Source organism: Centruroides vittatus, unplaced genomic scaffold (genome assembly GCF_030686945.1).
Source record: "Centruroides vittatus isolate TY-2023 unplaced genomic scaffold, ASM3068694v2 contig_350, whole genome shotgun sequence".
Lineage (NCBI taxonomy): Eukaryota > Metazoa > Arthropoda > Arachnida > Scorpiones > Buthidae > Centruroides > Centruroides vittatus.
The window spans coordinates 1,964,302-1,982,519 of NW_027122173.1; the positions used below are offsets into that span (position 1 = coordinate 1,964,302).

The 18,218-nt window shown below is 32.6% G+C and overlaps 1 protein-coding gene across 1 annotated transcript in view; it reads right to left on the bottom strand.

Moving 5' to 3' along the window:
• Positions 1–18,218, bottom strand: part of LOC136974574 (centrosomal protein of 120 kDa-like) — an 82,129-nt gene that overhangs the window by 55,518 nt on the left and 8,393 nt on the right. The window contains exons 3-6 of the mRNA XM_067269489.1: positions 7,020–7,352; positions 3,398–3,914; positions 3,083–3,177; positions 2,311–2,508 (exon numbers count right to left, since the gene is read on the bottom strand). Coding sequence (XP_067125590.1) covers positions 2,311–2,508; positions 3,083–3,177; positions 3,398–3,914; positions 7,020–7,352 — 1,143 coding nt within the window. The remainder of the gene's footprint in view (positions 1–2,310; positions 2,509–3,082; positions 3,178–3,397; positions 3,915–7,019; positions 7,353–18,218) is intronic.

Consider the following 18,218-nt stretch of genomic DNA (forward strand, 5'->3'; position numbering starts at 1 on the left):
AAAAATTCCAAGCAATTTATGGGTAAGTTTTGCAGAATCTTTCATTGGAGACCTTGTGGTTCAGTGGCAGTGTGTCTTACTCTTATTTGAAAGATCACTGGATTTATTCTTCTTCAATGAGAACTTTTTTTCCAACTCAATGCAATTTTTACATAAAATAATTGTAAATTACATAGGTTTATATATTTTGCCTAATTGTTTTCTATTATAAATGTAAATTTTTCTCTTCCTTAAAAATTCATTTTTAGAATTGCAAGCTCAAATAATTAATAATTTTATAGTTTATGATTTTATTATTCTTAAGTTATATAAGTATATTAAACAACTCAACGCCAAACAATTGTCTTAAATACTCAAGCTACAAATCTGTTATTTTTAATAATTAATACTAAGTAATTTGCTACTAGAGGTAGACATTACACAACATCTCTTAGCTAAATTAATAATTATAATTTAAATAATTTATTAAATAATTTAGAATCATCTGGAAGTAAAGAACTCGTTCAGGGCGGAGATTGAACCCACAACCTCCACTTGCTGTGCACCTAACATCTACCTCTAGTAGCAAATTACTTAGTATTATTTATTAAAAATAGCAGATTTATAGCCTGAGTATTTAAGGTGATTGTTTGGCTGTTTCTTAAATTATAACTTTATGTTTACTGTCTACTTGTTTTATCACCTATGAAAAGAGAATATACTCATGATATAAACCAGGGGTGTCAAATTGGTGGCAACTGATGTGATTTTTCATGGCCTGCAACCACAATGCTCTGAAATTAAATAAAATGGTTGACAGATCAAGATTAACTGATAAGCATCTATCTTCCATAATGAAGATTTTTCTCAGTCATTGAATTCAGATATTGGAAAAGTAATAAGAAAGTGCTGGCAAGTTTCTGGTAAAAACAATTAATTTCAGTTTTATAAATATGTACATTAAATAAAATAAATGTTTAAATAAAAGCAATACTATAGCAATTATATATTGTTGAGTTGAATTCACTGAACTACATAATGTGTTTTAATTGCCCTATCTATACTCCTGCATTCTCACTTCAAATTATAATTTTAAGGAAATTTGTAAATGTGATGTGGCCTGTGTAAATCTTATCAGTCACGTTAATGGCCCATTGTTTAAATGAGTTTGACACACCTGATATAAACATTAGGAAACCAAAAAGGTGGCATTGATTGTTTACTGTTAATATAACAATTTAATATGATATTGAAGTTAGTTATAACTAATAACTTTTTGAATTTATTTAATTGTTTAAAATGTCAAATTATTCATAATATTCTTACATTCCCAAATGTAAAAAACTATTTTTAACAGACTGCAATTCTGAAAATTAATTCTCAAGAAAGAGAAAATGCACATTTATAATAGAAAATAATTGGACAAAATATAAAAGTTCATGAAATTTACAATTATTTTATATAAAAATTGTATTGAGTTGAGAAAAGCCTCACTTGTGGAAGATCAAAATCATAGACCTGCAAATATCAGTAAGAGACGTGCTGATGACTAATCACATAGTCTCCAATGAAATCTTACCCATTCAGCTCAGAATTTTTTAACTTTGATTTTCTTGAAAACATTTGAGAAGTGCACCATTGCTCAATAAAGGTTTATACCAATGCTTATCCACACAAACAGTATTATTGAAGTCCTTAAGGACCATGTCTTAACCTCCCTTTGTAAAATTAAAAAGAATGAGAATTTAAAAGATTAAAAACCCAACAATCTGAATTTTCATATTCTACACAAATTATTTGTTTTATTAAAAAATCTGTCTCTCTGTTTTATCCTAATAAGAAATACAAATACTGTATCATTAGAAAATAATAATTATAATATTAAATAACTAAAAACATTTGAAATATTCTCAAAGTTACAATCTTTATAACAAATAATTTGCATACTACAGACAATGACATTAACAAATATTCTGATATACATATAATTTATTATTAAATAATTTTAACTAGGCAAAGTTCATTTTCTGTCAAAACAAACTAAGAACAGAGTCTAAGCACCAACAAAAATAATATTGTTTGAGAGGGCCACCTACAACAATCATTTGCCACTACCACAGCAGTGACACCACCACTGAATTTTGAAAACAAACTCAATTCTATATGTCACTAATGTTCTGCCTTAATAAATATTCTGATGTATATATTATGTCTATAACTAAAGATAAATCTAATTACATATACGTTTCATTCTCTAGTGTTTTTAACAGTATATATTATAAATAATATTTACATCATAAAGATTTCACTTTTCTAGAAAATATATTTTACCTGTAATTTAGGCTGTTGAATGAAGAAGTCTTTTAAAACATCAACACTGCTAATAATTTTGACAGATGCTCTTTCCGCAGGAAAATCAGGATTTTGAAAATTTCCAAATGGTTCGGTTGTTACATCATTACCAAACAATGAGTAATAAAAGTAAAAATTTCCAGAAGAATTTGAAATTGATGGATATAATTGCACTAACTAAAATAAATTTAATAATAGTTAGTTTTATTTAACTTTTTAAAAAATCGTTTAACAGAAAAAAAATTTCTTATGTAAGATAATACATATAATTAAGTAATTAATTTTTTAAAATTAAAATGGTTTTATAAACATTTATATACAGGGTGTTTATAAATGAATGGTGCGGTTTAAAAAATTAATAATAAATCTATTTATTACCTTATATGGGCAAACCTTACAGCATAAGCAGCAGCAAATGTCCAAGATTTTTATGCATTAATCACAATCCTTCAATATGTGCACCCATGGTCACACAACACACATCTACATGGTAATCAAATTCTTCCCATATGCGGTATAGCATGTCCTTCTTGATGGTCTGCAATGCATGCTTTATCTTATCACACAGTTCCTCAAGGGAAACAGGCATTGACGGTACGTACATAAACTCAATCTTTAACAACCCCCACAAAAAGAAATTGCAGGGTGTTAAATCTGGCGAACAGGGTGGCCAGGGGAGCAGGTTGTTGTCTGCTGTTGCACCACCTCCAATCCAGCATTGGTGAAGAACACAATTAAGAAGCTCACATACATTCCTGTGAAAATGCAGTGGAGCACCGTCCAGTTGCAAAATGTAGTCATCATAATTGGTGTTCAGCTCGGGTAACAACCAGGTTTCCAACATGTCTAGAAATGAGTCACCTGTCACCATCTGTTGTTCAAAGAAAAATGGGCAATGCACTTTCTCGCACAATACCGCACAATATTCACTTTTGGAGAATCACGTTGATGCTCTATCAGTGTACGTGGTGGTTTCTTGCTTCCCCAGATATGGACATTGTATGTGTTCACCTTGCCACTTACAGGGAAAGTGGCTTCATCACAGGAGATGAGTCTTTCTACAAACCCATCATCCTCATTTTTAACTGCAGTTCTTCACAAAAGTCACACCTTTTCACTTTCTCTGCTGATGTAAGAGCCTGCACTAATCCCACTTTGTACGGATTAAAACATAGCCTCTTATGCAACACCTTCCACACCATATTCTTTGACATGGACAACTCTCTGCTTGCTTTACTAAGTGACTTGTCAGGACTTCGTTGAAATGCCTCACGCACTCTTTTGATGTTTGCATCAGACACACGAGGTCGATCAGAACTCTTCCCCTTACAAAGGCATTCAGTTTCCACAAACTGTTGGTGCCACCTATCTATGTTATTCTTGTGTGGTGGGTCTTTCTTAAACCATGCATGAAACTCGCGCTGCACTGTAACCACAGATCTGGACACCTCAAAACTGAGCACACAGAAGGCCTTTTCCTGTTGAAACGCCATCTTGGAAAGTAACACTACTCCTGCACAGTAATCATGACAAGTGAAGAGTGGGTAGCACATTAAAAGCTTGGACAGTTGCCACTGCTTATGCTGTAAGGTTTTCCCATATAAGGTAATAAATAGATTTATTATTAATTTTTAAAACCGCACCATTCATTTATAAACACCCTGTATATATATATATTTCTTCTAATACAAAATATAGTATCACTTTACAGAGGCTGGAAGTAGTCACTACACCATAACTCATTCTTCCAACAATGAATATTTATTATCACAAATATTCATTGCTGAAAGTGTAAGAAAGGTGTGGTGTTAGTAAACATATTATAGTTTAAATTACTGTAAGAAAGTTAATTTTTAATTTTTATTCTTGGAAATTAATGCTTCCCATCAAGTTTAACTAAATAGATAATTTAACAATCAAATATAAACACAGTGGAGTATCATTTACATGTTTGACGTTTACATAATGTTTTATTTTGGTTCCAATATATTCTATTCCTTTCAATGGTGAAATATCACATTTATGTATCTAAATTAACTACAAAATTTTATTTATGCATCATTTTCTTTCTGATAAAAATAATAGATATTGCAATATTCTTTTTGAAAATGTACCTAAAATTTCTAGAACACATTCTTTGTTCTATTTTTGCATCCCTCCCTTCATCTTTCCAGAATTAAATGTCATAAAATTGGCCCCAAGTGTACTGTTTTTCAGAGGAGTGATTTAGTTATAGATTATTGACTAATGAGTTTGAAGTGATCACAATATATGAAAAATACCCCATAACAGCAAAAGTAGGGTGGCAGTATACCATACACTATTAGTAGTATTTGGATTTTGAACAGACAAAATCATTTTGGAATTTATTATTATTAATCAGATATGTGAGTTTATGCTTACTTGACCACTGACAACTGCAAATTTAAAAGGTAAAAATGTAAAATGAAAAAGAAACATTAAAACATTTCTTAAAAACTATAATATTGAGTTTAGTAATAAAAACTGTTAATAATCTTATAAAATCCAAAATAAAAACTGGAACTGATAACTTCTACAATCAAAATCATTTGCACTTTTCCAAAAAGTGGGTTTAATGAACATACATTTTTGGTTTACTTTATAAACCTGCTTCATGTTTCAAACTACAAAATTCCAAATTGGAACATTTCATACATTTGATGGCATTGTTTATAAAATTTTTAAAATATTGTAATTTTGTATACAGAAAGATATATTTGAAAATGTATTTTGTATATTAATGAAAAACCAAGCACATAAAATAAAATTTAATTTCTTTCAATGTGCATCTCTTCATTTTAGATTCCATGTTAAACATTTCTTATAAATGTACAGTTTTATCCCGAACTCAGTGATTACCTTAGTCAGTGTTTCTCAACCTCTAATGTTTCCCAACCTCATTGCCTCTTCAATAAAACCGTTAAGTAGTACACCCCCTTTACTTCGAAAAAAATGTGATGACAGCATTATTCACTGTGAATCCCTGCTGCAAGCTTCAAAATTCTGATTCAGAGGGCTGAGGCTAACACCAAATTTGTATTGCATTGAACAAACTAGTGACTAGTATAATGTTATTTGTTTAATTATTGTACGATATAATGAATAAAATATCTAATTATTCTTAATATAATGTTTTACTATATCTCCCAGAAAATTGTTTTTTGCTCCCAAAATATAAATTGTTACTAATTGCCTCCCAGCATGGAAAATTGCCCACATGGGGGCAATATCACCCCATTGAAAAACACTGACCTAAGTTATCACATCACTCACAATTTCCCAAAACTATATTTTTAATTAATAAATAGTAACATAAAAGATTATTCTCAAGCATTTGCTTGTAATCAATATTATTTTTTAAAATAAATTTTCAAACATTTAAATATATTTAATTGTATAATAAATTTTATTCAAACAGAAAACTGGAAACAAACACTATATAGTATGAAATTTAGATGAACTAATACATGTGCCCATTGTATTTCAACAAATTTTTTTTAATAAGTTTCATGTAATTCTGTTTTCATACATACTTATGTAGAAGTGTTTTGTATTGTTACTGTTATAATTTCAATTATTAAACATAAAGACAAAACACCCAACAAAGTTTAGAATGTCACTAAAATTAAACAACACATCATATTGAAATATGTAGATTAAACTACAACTTTATTTAATTTTCCATTTTGGAATCTCCATCTTGTGGGATTTTTGTCCAGATCCATCATGGGTTCATTCAGACTTACAATGATGAGTGATGGTGAGGGACAGAGCTCAACATATCTGGGACAAAACCTTGAATGAAAAATTTCTGGAATTCTTAACCTGCCAAAATTTGATCTCAGATCAACTACACTGACATCTCAACTGCATTGGCCATTCAGCTGGCCAATGCAAAGTTCTTTCAGCTGGTCTTCTACCATTTCCTGTCCAATGGAACAGAACACCCATCTATATTTTGTATAATGAGGCTATTCTTTAATCTGTATGTTTAATGTTTTAGTGTAATTTTATATGTATTTTTTTTATAAATGTAATTATAAATTCAGTTGTAAAATTAGAGAACAATTTTAATTAAAAACAATTAAAGGTGTCAACAAATAGTTTGATGAGTTTAAAATGTTTACTTCCAGTGCTAATTGCTACATAAATTGTCCATTTTTCATTAGTTAAAGTATGATTGTTTTATTTTCACTTTAGAAGAAATCATTTCATCATTTTACATGATATACAGGTTATATGAGAAACAGATTTTGCAGCAGGAATATGCAGTTAAATTAAAACACATTAGGTAACAAATTCAATTGAATGTAGAAATCCTTGTAATACTGTAAACTTATTTTACATGTGAGCAAGGAAAATTATGTTTTTCTAAATATAACAAAAAATTAGTTAAAAACTGAACACTAAAACAGCAACACTACTTCCATGCCACTAACTTGTTTTTATATATATAATTTCTAAAATTTTTCTTCTTAACCAAGCAGACTAAAAAAAAGAACATTTTGAATAAAGTTGTTTTACAGCTATATATTTTCATATACACACTTTCTATATTCAAAATCTATATCTGTTTTACATTTTAAACTTACTTAATGCTCAATATGAAATACATTATGTTCAAATCTTATTTTAAAATATATAATTATATTAAAACTATTTCTTGCCTGAAGGAGGTTTGTTGCAAATGCAATTGTCACTGAAAATATGAATTTTTCAGCTTTCTCCAGATTGGGGTCACCTATATAATATACACCATTTTCTACATTTAATTGTGGTTTCAGTTCCAAACAGGACTGTTGTCTATCAGAAGCACTTGCTGCTTTTGTTGATATTTCAGTTTGCGTATTGCTCTTCACACGTGGTTCCTTTTTTACCATATTACTTGTTGATTGTTCTTCTGGCTGTTTTTGTTCATTTTTTTCTAAGTGAAGTGAAATAAGTATTTCTGGCCTTTGTCTTTGATATTTAGAATTTAACAACGGATACCATTTTGGAGGCTGAAAAATAATTTAATAAATTAGTATTTTAAACATATTTAAATAAAACAAAATAAAGAATAATCAGTTTATTCATTAAATACTAACAACTCCATCATTAACATTTAAAGAAACAACACTGCTAATAAAGTTCAAGAAATCATCTATTATGATTAAATGTTTCTTGAGATTTCTTGAAATTTACATCTCATCACCAGATCAAAATCACAGAACAAACACATGGTATTCTAACATATTAAAACAGAACAAATGATTGATTCAAATATAAACAACTTTAAAAATGTTCTAAACTCAAGATTTTTAACATATTCAAAAAATTTAACAGAAATCATATAAGAGAAAATGTGTAACTGATTTAAATAATAAAATTTTAGCATTCTAATTACAATTCAAAATAATTAAATATCTAACATAAAACACAATAATTAAATAAAATATACAAATTAATTCTCAAACACCTTATTTTGCTGAGAAAATGTTTATTAAACATTCACAAACAACTTCAACCTGTTTTACAGGTCATCTTCTGGTACATCTTACAATTATCAACTGTTATCCATAGAACATTTCTAAATGAATGTTTCAAATTTTTACATTAGAACATATTTAAATACAAATGTTAGCATCTTTACAAAATTTATACAAAATTTTATAAAAACATTAAAATTAACACATCAGACACTCCAATTACACACTAAAACCTAAATGCATGCAGATTAACATTTGAATTATTATCATATCGTCCATGACAGATTGTTCCAAAACTATAGACCATACATTAATTTTATTATTCTTACAAAATGTATATTTAATTTAATTTATTGTGCACTTATTTGTTAGATTATTTATCATTTTGAATTATCATAATGGGTTTAGAACACTTTCAAAGCTGTTCAATCTGTGATGTTGATCTGATGAGATATAAATAATCTATAAAAATGTTTTATCATAATAAAATTTAAGGAGTCATCTTTTAAGTCTAATTAGTTTATAAAAATTCAGAAGACAAAATTTATAGAAAGAAATTTTTATGTTCAAAGTTATCATTTATTCTAATTAAGCAACACAAAATAATAAAATTGGTATATTATATAACAAGGTTAACCAAACAGACATGCTTCGAAAGCTATACTTAAGGAATCAATATCCATAAGAACCAACAATGTAACAATGTAACATATAATACTGTGATATTAATGCTATCATGATAATACTATATCTTGATTATTTTCAATCAGTTAAGTTTAGTAGTATATAGTTAATAAACCCTGGCATAATTACACAATTTCTAATATTCACTGACTTAATATTTGATATCACCTACCTCGATACTGTAATTATTCCAGTATGCGTAGGGATCCCCCCTAAATTAGGCATTTCCCGGTCCTGTTTGATACATACTGGCATAAAATGACTATTTGATATTGAATATTTAATATTCGATTAGCATATGTTAGAAATTGCGTAATTATGCCAATGTGTATCAATTGAGTCGAACGAGCACCCATCTTGGAAATTTTCTGGCATATTCATGATATCCAATAATCGAATATTTGATACTGTTAAAGCTGATACTGCATAAAGTTTCATAGTCTGCTATTTAATTATAATTATTAAATCTAATAAAAGATGGCACTTAACACCAAACTCTCTGCCAAATTATTCAGTATTTAATTATTAATAATAATGGTAATATAGCCCAATTTAATCCAGCAATCATTTGCCTTTAATATAACTATCAGGCTGAGATATATTTATAGATGGTCTAATAATTTTGTCTTTGATTTGTTTTTGCTTTTTCTTTTGTAATGAAACATGTAACAAACAATGAATAAAAATATTGAATAAATCTCTATAGATATTAGTGGATCATTGTGTATTTATATTCATTTCTACTTGCTCTCACTTAGTGTATTTGGACTTAAAAAGTTGTGTGTTACATTTCAATTCAGGTGGTAAAATGCTTGTCTTTGAATTGTATTCCTCATAAGAGCCATCCCAAACAGTTAGTGCATCATCTATGTATTGCAAGTATAAAATTTAGTAATGTGTAGTGAGAGAGTTTTAAACGCCTTTCTTTCTATACTTCGCATAATTAGTTCAACAAGTACAGTTGATAATGGTAAGCCATTAGATACCCCCATTTGTAGAATAAAGAAACACTTTTCATAGCAGTTGTAGTTGTTCTGAGAAATAAAACTGAGTGCTTCATACATGTGTAATATCTATTGGGAAGTGAAAAACTTGTTCAAGTACATACATACATACAAGAAAGACATCAGCCGTACACGAAGGGTTTAGCCAGCAGAAAAGAGGGTAAGGGAAAGGGGAAGGGAAGAAGAGGAGGGAGAGGAGATAGATAGTAGAGAAAGGTAGGATCCCTCTGAATGGCATACATATGACTACAGTACCCTCTATGTTTGATGTTGGCATGCAGTTTTTATGCTGCAAAGCTGTAGTCCCCCAAAGGGTCTAGAAGTAAACCTGAGTGTAGCGAACACCAATAATTGAGTGCCGCCACGAATGGCTAAGTCTAGAAGTTAGTGCCAAGTGGCTGTTAGTAGGAAGAATTATGTCTACTAAATCCTAATAAAACTGAACGTGATCGTGAATCTTAATACTACTTAACTGCTAGACAGACAGTGTGAAATGCAAATGAACACAATGACAAACTAGATGAGATGATTGGACTGACAGAGCAAATGAGCAAGACCCTCGATTTTTTATTTTTATTTATTTATTTACATATTTTAATTTTTTTTTTAAATGTTAACTTACTAACTAAACTAACCTACCATAACCTAGGACGAACCTAACTAGACAGCTAAAGCTAACAAATCCTAATCTAATTTAACCTAACCTATCATAACATAACCAGAAATTAAGCTAAGAGTTCCTAATCTAACTTACAACTAGGACTAACCAACTTAGACTGAAAAAAGAAGACAAAAAATAAGAATTAAAACACAAAGTTGAAAGGCAGCTATACACCGACAGTTGAAACAAAGCAAGGGAAAGCTAATTGCCACCCGTGTCCCTGGAGTGAGTGCTCTCAAGAGCCCCATTAAGGGATGTGCATGCGAGTAGATGATGAAACATTGTACATGTTTGAACGAGTTGGTGTGGGTTGCAAGGCCAGTTGTACCCTTTAAGAATAGCAGCTCTCATTCAACTATCCCTAATGTGATTGTACCTATTGCAGCAAAAACTAAGTGAAGTGGTGTTTGGTCGTCCTGAATACCACAATCGCATTGTGGATTGTCCCCAAGGTTAAATCTATGCAAGTATTGCTTAAAGTTGCCGTGTTGTGTAAGTAGCTGAGTGAGGGTGTAACTAGGGTAAAAGTTAATTAATGACTTGAAACCATGTCGCGCTTGATTCTTGTTGACTATGAACACAATATAGTGCTTACGACAATCACTTGGCTTTTCTTCTCCCTGTTATTTAGTTGATCCAACTCTGCATCAGTTAACCCCGGACACAAAAGAATATGCTAATGAGCATGACAGTTGAAGTGCCGTGAAGCAACAGTCTGATTTTAGTCGAAGTTTTAAAGTTAAAAAGTTTTTAAAACCAACGTTCTTAACATTAGTAGTAAAGTGCCATTGCCTGAAACATTGGTTGTAAAGTGTCATCGTCTTAATATTTAGTTGACTGAAGAGAGGCATATTAAGCTCGAAACAAGCTACATACGCACGTAATGCTTGTCTCAACTAAATAACAGGGAGAAGAAAAGCCAAGTGATCGTCGTAAGCACTATATATTGTGTTCATAGTCAACTAGGGTAAAAGTGGCAAAGAATCTCAGTAGTGTCAACCTTGGGGATGAAAGTGTAGCTGAGCCTACCAGTGGTGTCATGGTCCCAGCTGTCTTGCCAGAGAATGAAGATTTGCTTCTTGATGTGATTGTTGACGTACGAGGTAGGAATGTAACTGAAAGCGCTAGTGACTGAAAACTTTGCAGCCTGTTTGGCAAGACAGTCAGTGGTCTCGTTGCCAAGAATCCCCGCATGACCCGGGACCCATTGGAAATCTATTCTAATGTTGTCCAAGTGTCTGAGAATGTGGTGTATGAGATGGACGAGTTTTAAGCAGCTATCAGACTTTTCAATCCTGTGTAAAGCTACCCTACCATCAAAATAAATACCCTCAGAACCTGCAATAGTGTAAGTAGTGTCTTTTGTCCTTCCTATGCTTAATGTGAATTAAGCTCATATAAATAGCTAGTTTCTGCCTGTGCTATTGAGCAGTGTGAACCTAGATGGAAGCATGCGTTGTGAAGCTTGCAGCCTATGTCGAAGTAAACTACAAAAGCGGCACTCACATTGTCACCCATCTTAGAACCGTCAGTGTAAATCCTAAACATGGGATGATCATCTGGATCTTCGAAGTAAACATCAGGGGTAAGGTGATGGGAAGGGTAGTAATCATAAGTCGGGAGGGTATTTTTGTCTATGCTGAATTTTTTTATATCATCGATCAAGCTCAAACTGGGGGGAATCTTACCTACTCTAATAATATTGTCAACATCTGAGCCACTATAATCTCACCAGTGTAAGGTGATGAAATTTTTCTGCCAAATAATGCATTTAATTTCCAAGTCAATAGGGGTCAATCCTGACATTACCAAAAGGACACTCGTGGGTGTGGTCCTGTAAACCTTACAAATGCAGAGAGCTGCAATCCTTTGAACAGATAACAGTTTTTTACGGTTATGGACTTTGGTGGTCATATGGCCCCAGACCTGAATGACATAGGAGTGCTGGCCGAATTGCACCCCTGTAAATAAGCTTAGTAGCATTAGGGCCAAGGTCCCATGTGTTCCTAGCAATACTAATGAAGGTGTTGGTCATCTTTTTAGCTTTATCTGTGATGTGTTTGATGTGGGATGTGAAGTTAAGTCACTCATCAAGAATAACGCCTAAATATTTAATTTCTGTTGTTTGCTTTATTCTGTGAGCACCTATTTGAAGGGTAAATGCCACTCCTGATGAGTGGCACGTTCCTACCAACTATCATGCTTTCGCATTTATCTGTTGTTAATGAGTTGCCTATGTTTAATACTCCACTGGTGAATGTTATTGAGAATGTATTGCATATGTCCTGTAAGTGTTCACTGTTCCTGTATGAAGCTAGGATAACTCTGTCGTTTGCATAGCCCTGTATGCGGCAGCCAGGAAGCAGGGTGTCGTTTAAGTGAAGAATAGTTTTAGACTATGTTCCAGAAACCAGAACCAAACCTGGATTCCTGAGGACAGCCTCAAGTGATGCGTATGACTATGTTATTTTGTGTTGTGTAAACACCTGCACTCCTGTTGCTAAGATAGGATTGAAGAAGCTTGTAACAATTTTGAGGGCAGTAATGAGCATGTAATGTGTGCAGAATAGAAGGCCACCAAGCATGATTGAAGAGTCTATAAAGTCAATAATGATAATTGTGGTATGCTGATTGTTTTGTTTTGCTTGGTGGATGTAGTTAACAACTTGATGGATGGCATCTACTGTACCTTTGTTTTTAGAGAAGCCAAACTGATTCTAATGCAGGGCTCTATGCTTGCGTAGATGCCATATGATCCCATTAATCATTAGACCATCTAACACTTTTCCCATATTTGGGAGAAGATAGATCGACCTGTGTTTTTTGTAAGTGTTATTGCTGGTGGGTTTGGGAATCAATTTGACACTAGCCTTTTTCCACTGAGTAGGAAAAAGGCCAGTGTTCAAGCAGATATTAAAGAGAGTAACAAACATTGTAAGATTGGCCTTAAATGCATGTTTTATCATCCTAGTGGTTATGCCAACAAGACCTGGGGCTTTGTTATTTGTGAGCAAACAGACGGCATTTGAAACCTCGATGTAGGTGAAGTTGTGGTCATTATCTGTATTAAGTGGAGTGAGTGTAGAACTCTGGATGACCGTTGTGTATTGTCATCCATGCCCTTATCTATATTTATGGTGCATACATGGTGTTGGCATGACCATACTATGCCAATAAAAAAAATCTACACTGGTGACCTTATGTGTATGGTGCATAGGTCTAGTAGATAGCGGATGGTGTGTTAAGTCTAAGGGACTTGCTGGTACGCTCACTCAGGTACAGCAAGGGGTGGTGGAGGGACCTTTGGGACTGGATGTCATCCTGCAGTGCGTCATCTGAAGGGTAAAGGCTGGTGAGGATGTGCGTGATAGTTTTTCTGTGTTGTTGGTGTAGTGACCATTGGGGAGCTAGATAGTGGAGGGGATTTGAAGCTGGTGTTTTTCCTTACAAGCTAAGTAGTATGGTTCAGACCAGGCATTGCAACCGCAAGTGTTGGTACAGAAATCCTTCCAAGTGTTTGTCCTTGTTTTATTTTTTAAGGGTACTGGTCTCTAAGTATGACTTTAATGTTCAGGTCCTGTTCATTCCTAAATTGCTTCTTTAATCTCCTAACTACTTTTTTCTTGTTTTCTAGCTCAGTGGTCCACCAAAGAACCTTTTTGTGTTTACAATGTTTGACCTCAGAGGTAATAACGTAAGAATTAGTGATCGTATTTGTAAGCCTGGTGACAAGATGGTCTAAGGTGTCCTGAGTATAGTGACTGTGGTGAGTAGTACCAGCCCAAACGCTATTAAAGGTGTTGTGGAATAATTGCTAGTTAGTGCGAGTATAGTGAAAACTATGATTATTAGTATTACTAGTAGTGTTCATTTGGGTGAAGATATACCTATGGTCACTGGCAGAATCTATGTCGTGGTGTAACAGTGGTCGACTCTAGAAGTGATGTGACTATTTCCTAACGTTAGGTCGATCCAACTTTCCCCTGTGGTACAGGAGTAGGTTGGAAGGGTGCTGGTGTTCAAGTGAGTAAGGTTTGTTGGACCAAACCCAACAAATCTTGTTTGTTGTGGTTTCATTAACTATGTTACCCCTAGGGTCATCTTTTGGACTATGCCAGGTCACAGACTTTGCATTAAAGTCTCCTCCTATTAGGATAGGTTTATCTTTGTATGAGTTCAGGAAGTGATGAATGTCTTCAATGGCCGTCTCAATGTTTGTGGTGTCTGGAATGTAGACGGAACATATGTAAAGGTGAGTGTTATCATCTGTAACACAGACAGTGGTAATGTATTCTGTGGTGTGCTGGGAGACAAGGCAGGCAGTAATGATTTTGTTCCTGATGATAATACCAGCCTTGATGCAATAGCCAGGGTACTGAGCTGGATAGACTTTCCAGTCATTGAACCTGACTATCATGTTGTTAATAGAGTAGGGTTCTTGGATCATGATGATGTCTGTATTGTGTACATTTGAAGTGTGAATGAGGAGGGAACAGGTAGCTTTGCATTTCTGTGCATTAATCTGTACGAGTCTATAGCTGCCTGTGTTCGTATTGGGTATGGGTGTATTATTCATAGCTGACCCTACTGGCAGCTTGTGTTTTCATGCGTTTGGTTATGGGGCACTGTTGAGAAAATGCATTATGCACAGTCTTATGTTTGCTCCCTTCTGGTAGAGTGTTATTTGCTTTCAAAGCAAAAATTTGGGTTAAAGTTTACCTAGGGAACCCCAATGGCCGCGCTTCCGGGCGCCATTTTGTTTGCTGTACTACGCACGCGTACTACGTTCAAAAAATTATGCAAATTAATTAGTATGTATAATTTTTTGAAAAAATAATAATTACATTAGTAAAAAATAAATGTTTTAAGATTGTTTTATATTTCATAGCTAGCTGAACTTGCAAAATAAACTATTACTCACGTGTTTGACGCTCTGTCATACATTTCCTTTCCGTTTCTTCTCGCTTTTCCTTGATTTGCGATCCCTATCGCTGATGTTTCTCTTTTTACTTGATATTTTTACACGTTTTTTAGTTTTGCCACACGAATGTGCCCTACTTTGTTTTCCCTTCTTACACTCGTCGCTTTGTGGAGCTGCTGGAATGGACTCCGGTTCTTTCCATTTCGGCTCGATTCTGGCACGTTGCATCACGAAAAGTAGACGGAATAAAAACTTACCTATTTACTATTAAAAATAGCAGAAAGTAGCATTTTTTCTTCAAAAATGTTTAACTGGTGGAAAAAACCACTCGCAGCAGTCGAGCCGTCACGAAAAACAAAAAATTTGCATACGATAGCATTATTTAAAAATTGCGCCACCTACACCGAATTTCTAACATCACCTGCCGTCGAGATTACCGGAAGTGTGGCCATTGGGGTTCCCTAGGTAAACTTTAACCAAAATTTGGATATGTTCCCACTCACTTTGGATTATATTGAGGAAAATTTGAATGAACAAGACACTATTATTCACCACAGTTTGGATTGCATGAAGATGCATTTGCCTGAGCTAAAAACTCAGTTGACGGAATATTTCCCGGAAGATAAAAATCATTTCTCGAAGAGATGGGTACTGAATCCGTTTAGTGAAAATGTTGTTGCCACTGCTAAGTTACCAGTTGAGATTCACGACCAGCTCATTAAAATGTCTGCCAACAAAACGCTACAACTGCAATTTACATCTGAAGATTTAAATATGTTTTGGCTTGCTCGTCGAAATGAATATGGAAATTTAGTCACAGAAGCATTGAAAATATTAATCCCTTTCACCACGTCTTATCTCTGTGAAAAGGGTTTTTTGTCTATGGTTGCGCTAAAAACTAAATACAGGAATCATCTTTTATCACTCGAAAACAATTCGCCTTTGTGTGTTTCTAACGTAGATCCACGTATGGAGAAAATTTTAAATGAAAAACAAATGCAACCATCACATTAATTTCTTTTCTTTACATGTGTACTTATTATAAACTTAAACATTTTATTTACAATAAATGATTTTTTCTCATAAAATGATTTCATTATTGTTTTGCGACCCCCCTTTAATATCACCCTGACCCCCTTGGGGTTTGCGACCCCCAGGTTGAGAAACACTGCTCTAGAGGAATGTATATCCTTACTTAAACTGGCATGCCAGCATTCCCCTGAGATAAACCAGCATGCCAATCATTCCACAGTATGGTATGCTGGTATTAACATTTAACTTATGCTGTATATCATTAAGTAAGTAATGTGTTAAAAACTTCCCCAATAAGGTGAAGATCCTGAAGTATTGGTTGGCATTGGATACAGCACAAAAGATTGAAAAGATATAAGAGAAGCAAATCTTCAAAAAGTTGATGTTTTATTGGTCAATTTGTATTGATCAAATACTGATTGCTTTTCTTTTTTTCATTTCAAATGAATGACAAGAGCTTGTCAGTCTATATTACTTAAAAATATTACAGTAAATATAACTATATCAAGATAAACTAGATTTGCCTTGCACTGACAAAAGATACTTAAGGTCTAAGTCAGTCTACTAAAGTTCTGAAATGATTATGAAAATAGGGATTGTATTTTACACCTGAGATCATTTTACATAAACACAAGATTTTTAAAAAATCTATGAATATTAAAACTCATCATTTGGATAACATTTAGTATGAAAATTTAACAAATTTTAACAAAAGTGCAGCTAAAACATGTGTGTTTAAGGTAAATCTCCTAAAACATACCTGTAAACCTTACAAGTAAAGAAACTGCCATCAAGCATGAGTAGATCAATCATTTTCAAATTATTATCATTTTATCTTAGATGTGCATGAAACACAATACAGTACAAAACCTTCAAAAACTACATTTTACATTCATAATTATTTGGCTATGGAAAGTCCTGATATCAGGGATGTCAAGTAAACATTTCAATGTCAAAAGCTGTAATAGTAGTGTCAAGAATTTTCATTATATACAACTTTGTATTGGTGCCAATATTATTTTTGATAAAAATATTTTGGTTTTCAAATGCACACTTGGCAGTAGGTTCATTACATATCACAATTCCTTTTACTGTTGCTTTAAAGTCTATATAATATAATAATAATTCCTTCAAACTGTTTATAATGAAACTGTATTTTACAACTTTGAAATAATTAGTTATGAAATAAATCTGTAATGCATAAATATTGCTAAAATATTTAAATGCTTTGAATTATTCTATTGTTTCATTTCAGAAAACTCTGTAACCCATTAAATACTTAAAAATTCAAAACTATCATAACTAAGTCTGAAAAATATTTTTTTAATGAAAATTAAATTTGATTTGAATATTTGATTTTACTGAATTTATATTCTATATTACATAACAAATAAATTAACTGTTTTGTGTCAATACTGAATATTAAGTAGAGAAGTTTCAAATAAAATGCAATGCAGTTTATGTGCAAGCATCGCTGAGCAATGCAAACAGGTGATGCAACTGCATAGAAAGTATGTGACCTTCATTCACAGCATCTTAGCATAGTTGTCTAGTTCTTGTTTGCAATTGTTATTTGTCATTCACTATTATTGTAACAAAGTCTGATATGATGCTTTAAAACAAACAAATTCACACCTAAATGCTAATTCCAGCAGTAAATGAACAAAAAACTTTAATGTTCAAATGTTTTCAGCAGTCTTTTAGAGGCCCTCATTTACTGCTAAAATTAGCATTTAGGTATGAATTTTTTTTGTTTTAGTATATAGTTCCAGTTTGTGTGCCAGTTTTTTTCTGTGTGATATGATGCTTTATCCAAAGCAATGAATTTTCATTATTGAGCACTATTTCTTTTTTGTTCATACAGGATTGTTTGAGATTATGAAACAGTTTCCTTCTTTGCAACTAACAAACAAGAATTTAATAAAGTATCCGACAGACAAGTTTTAATATGAAAATGCAATGGGTTTTCTGTTATGTAACAGTGTAACAGAAAATGCACAGTTATTTGATATACTAAAAAAGTGTCAGAGTTCACAAAAAATTTGGCAGAAATCTAATTTTTTTGTTTGTAAAATAACAATCATACTTAAAACTTC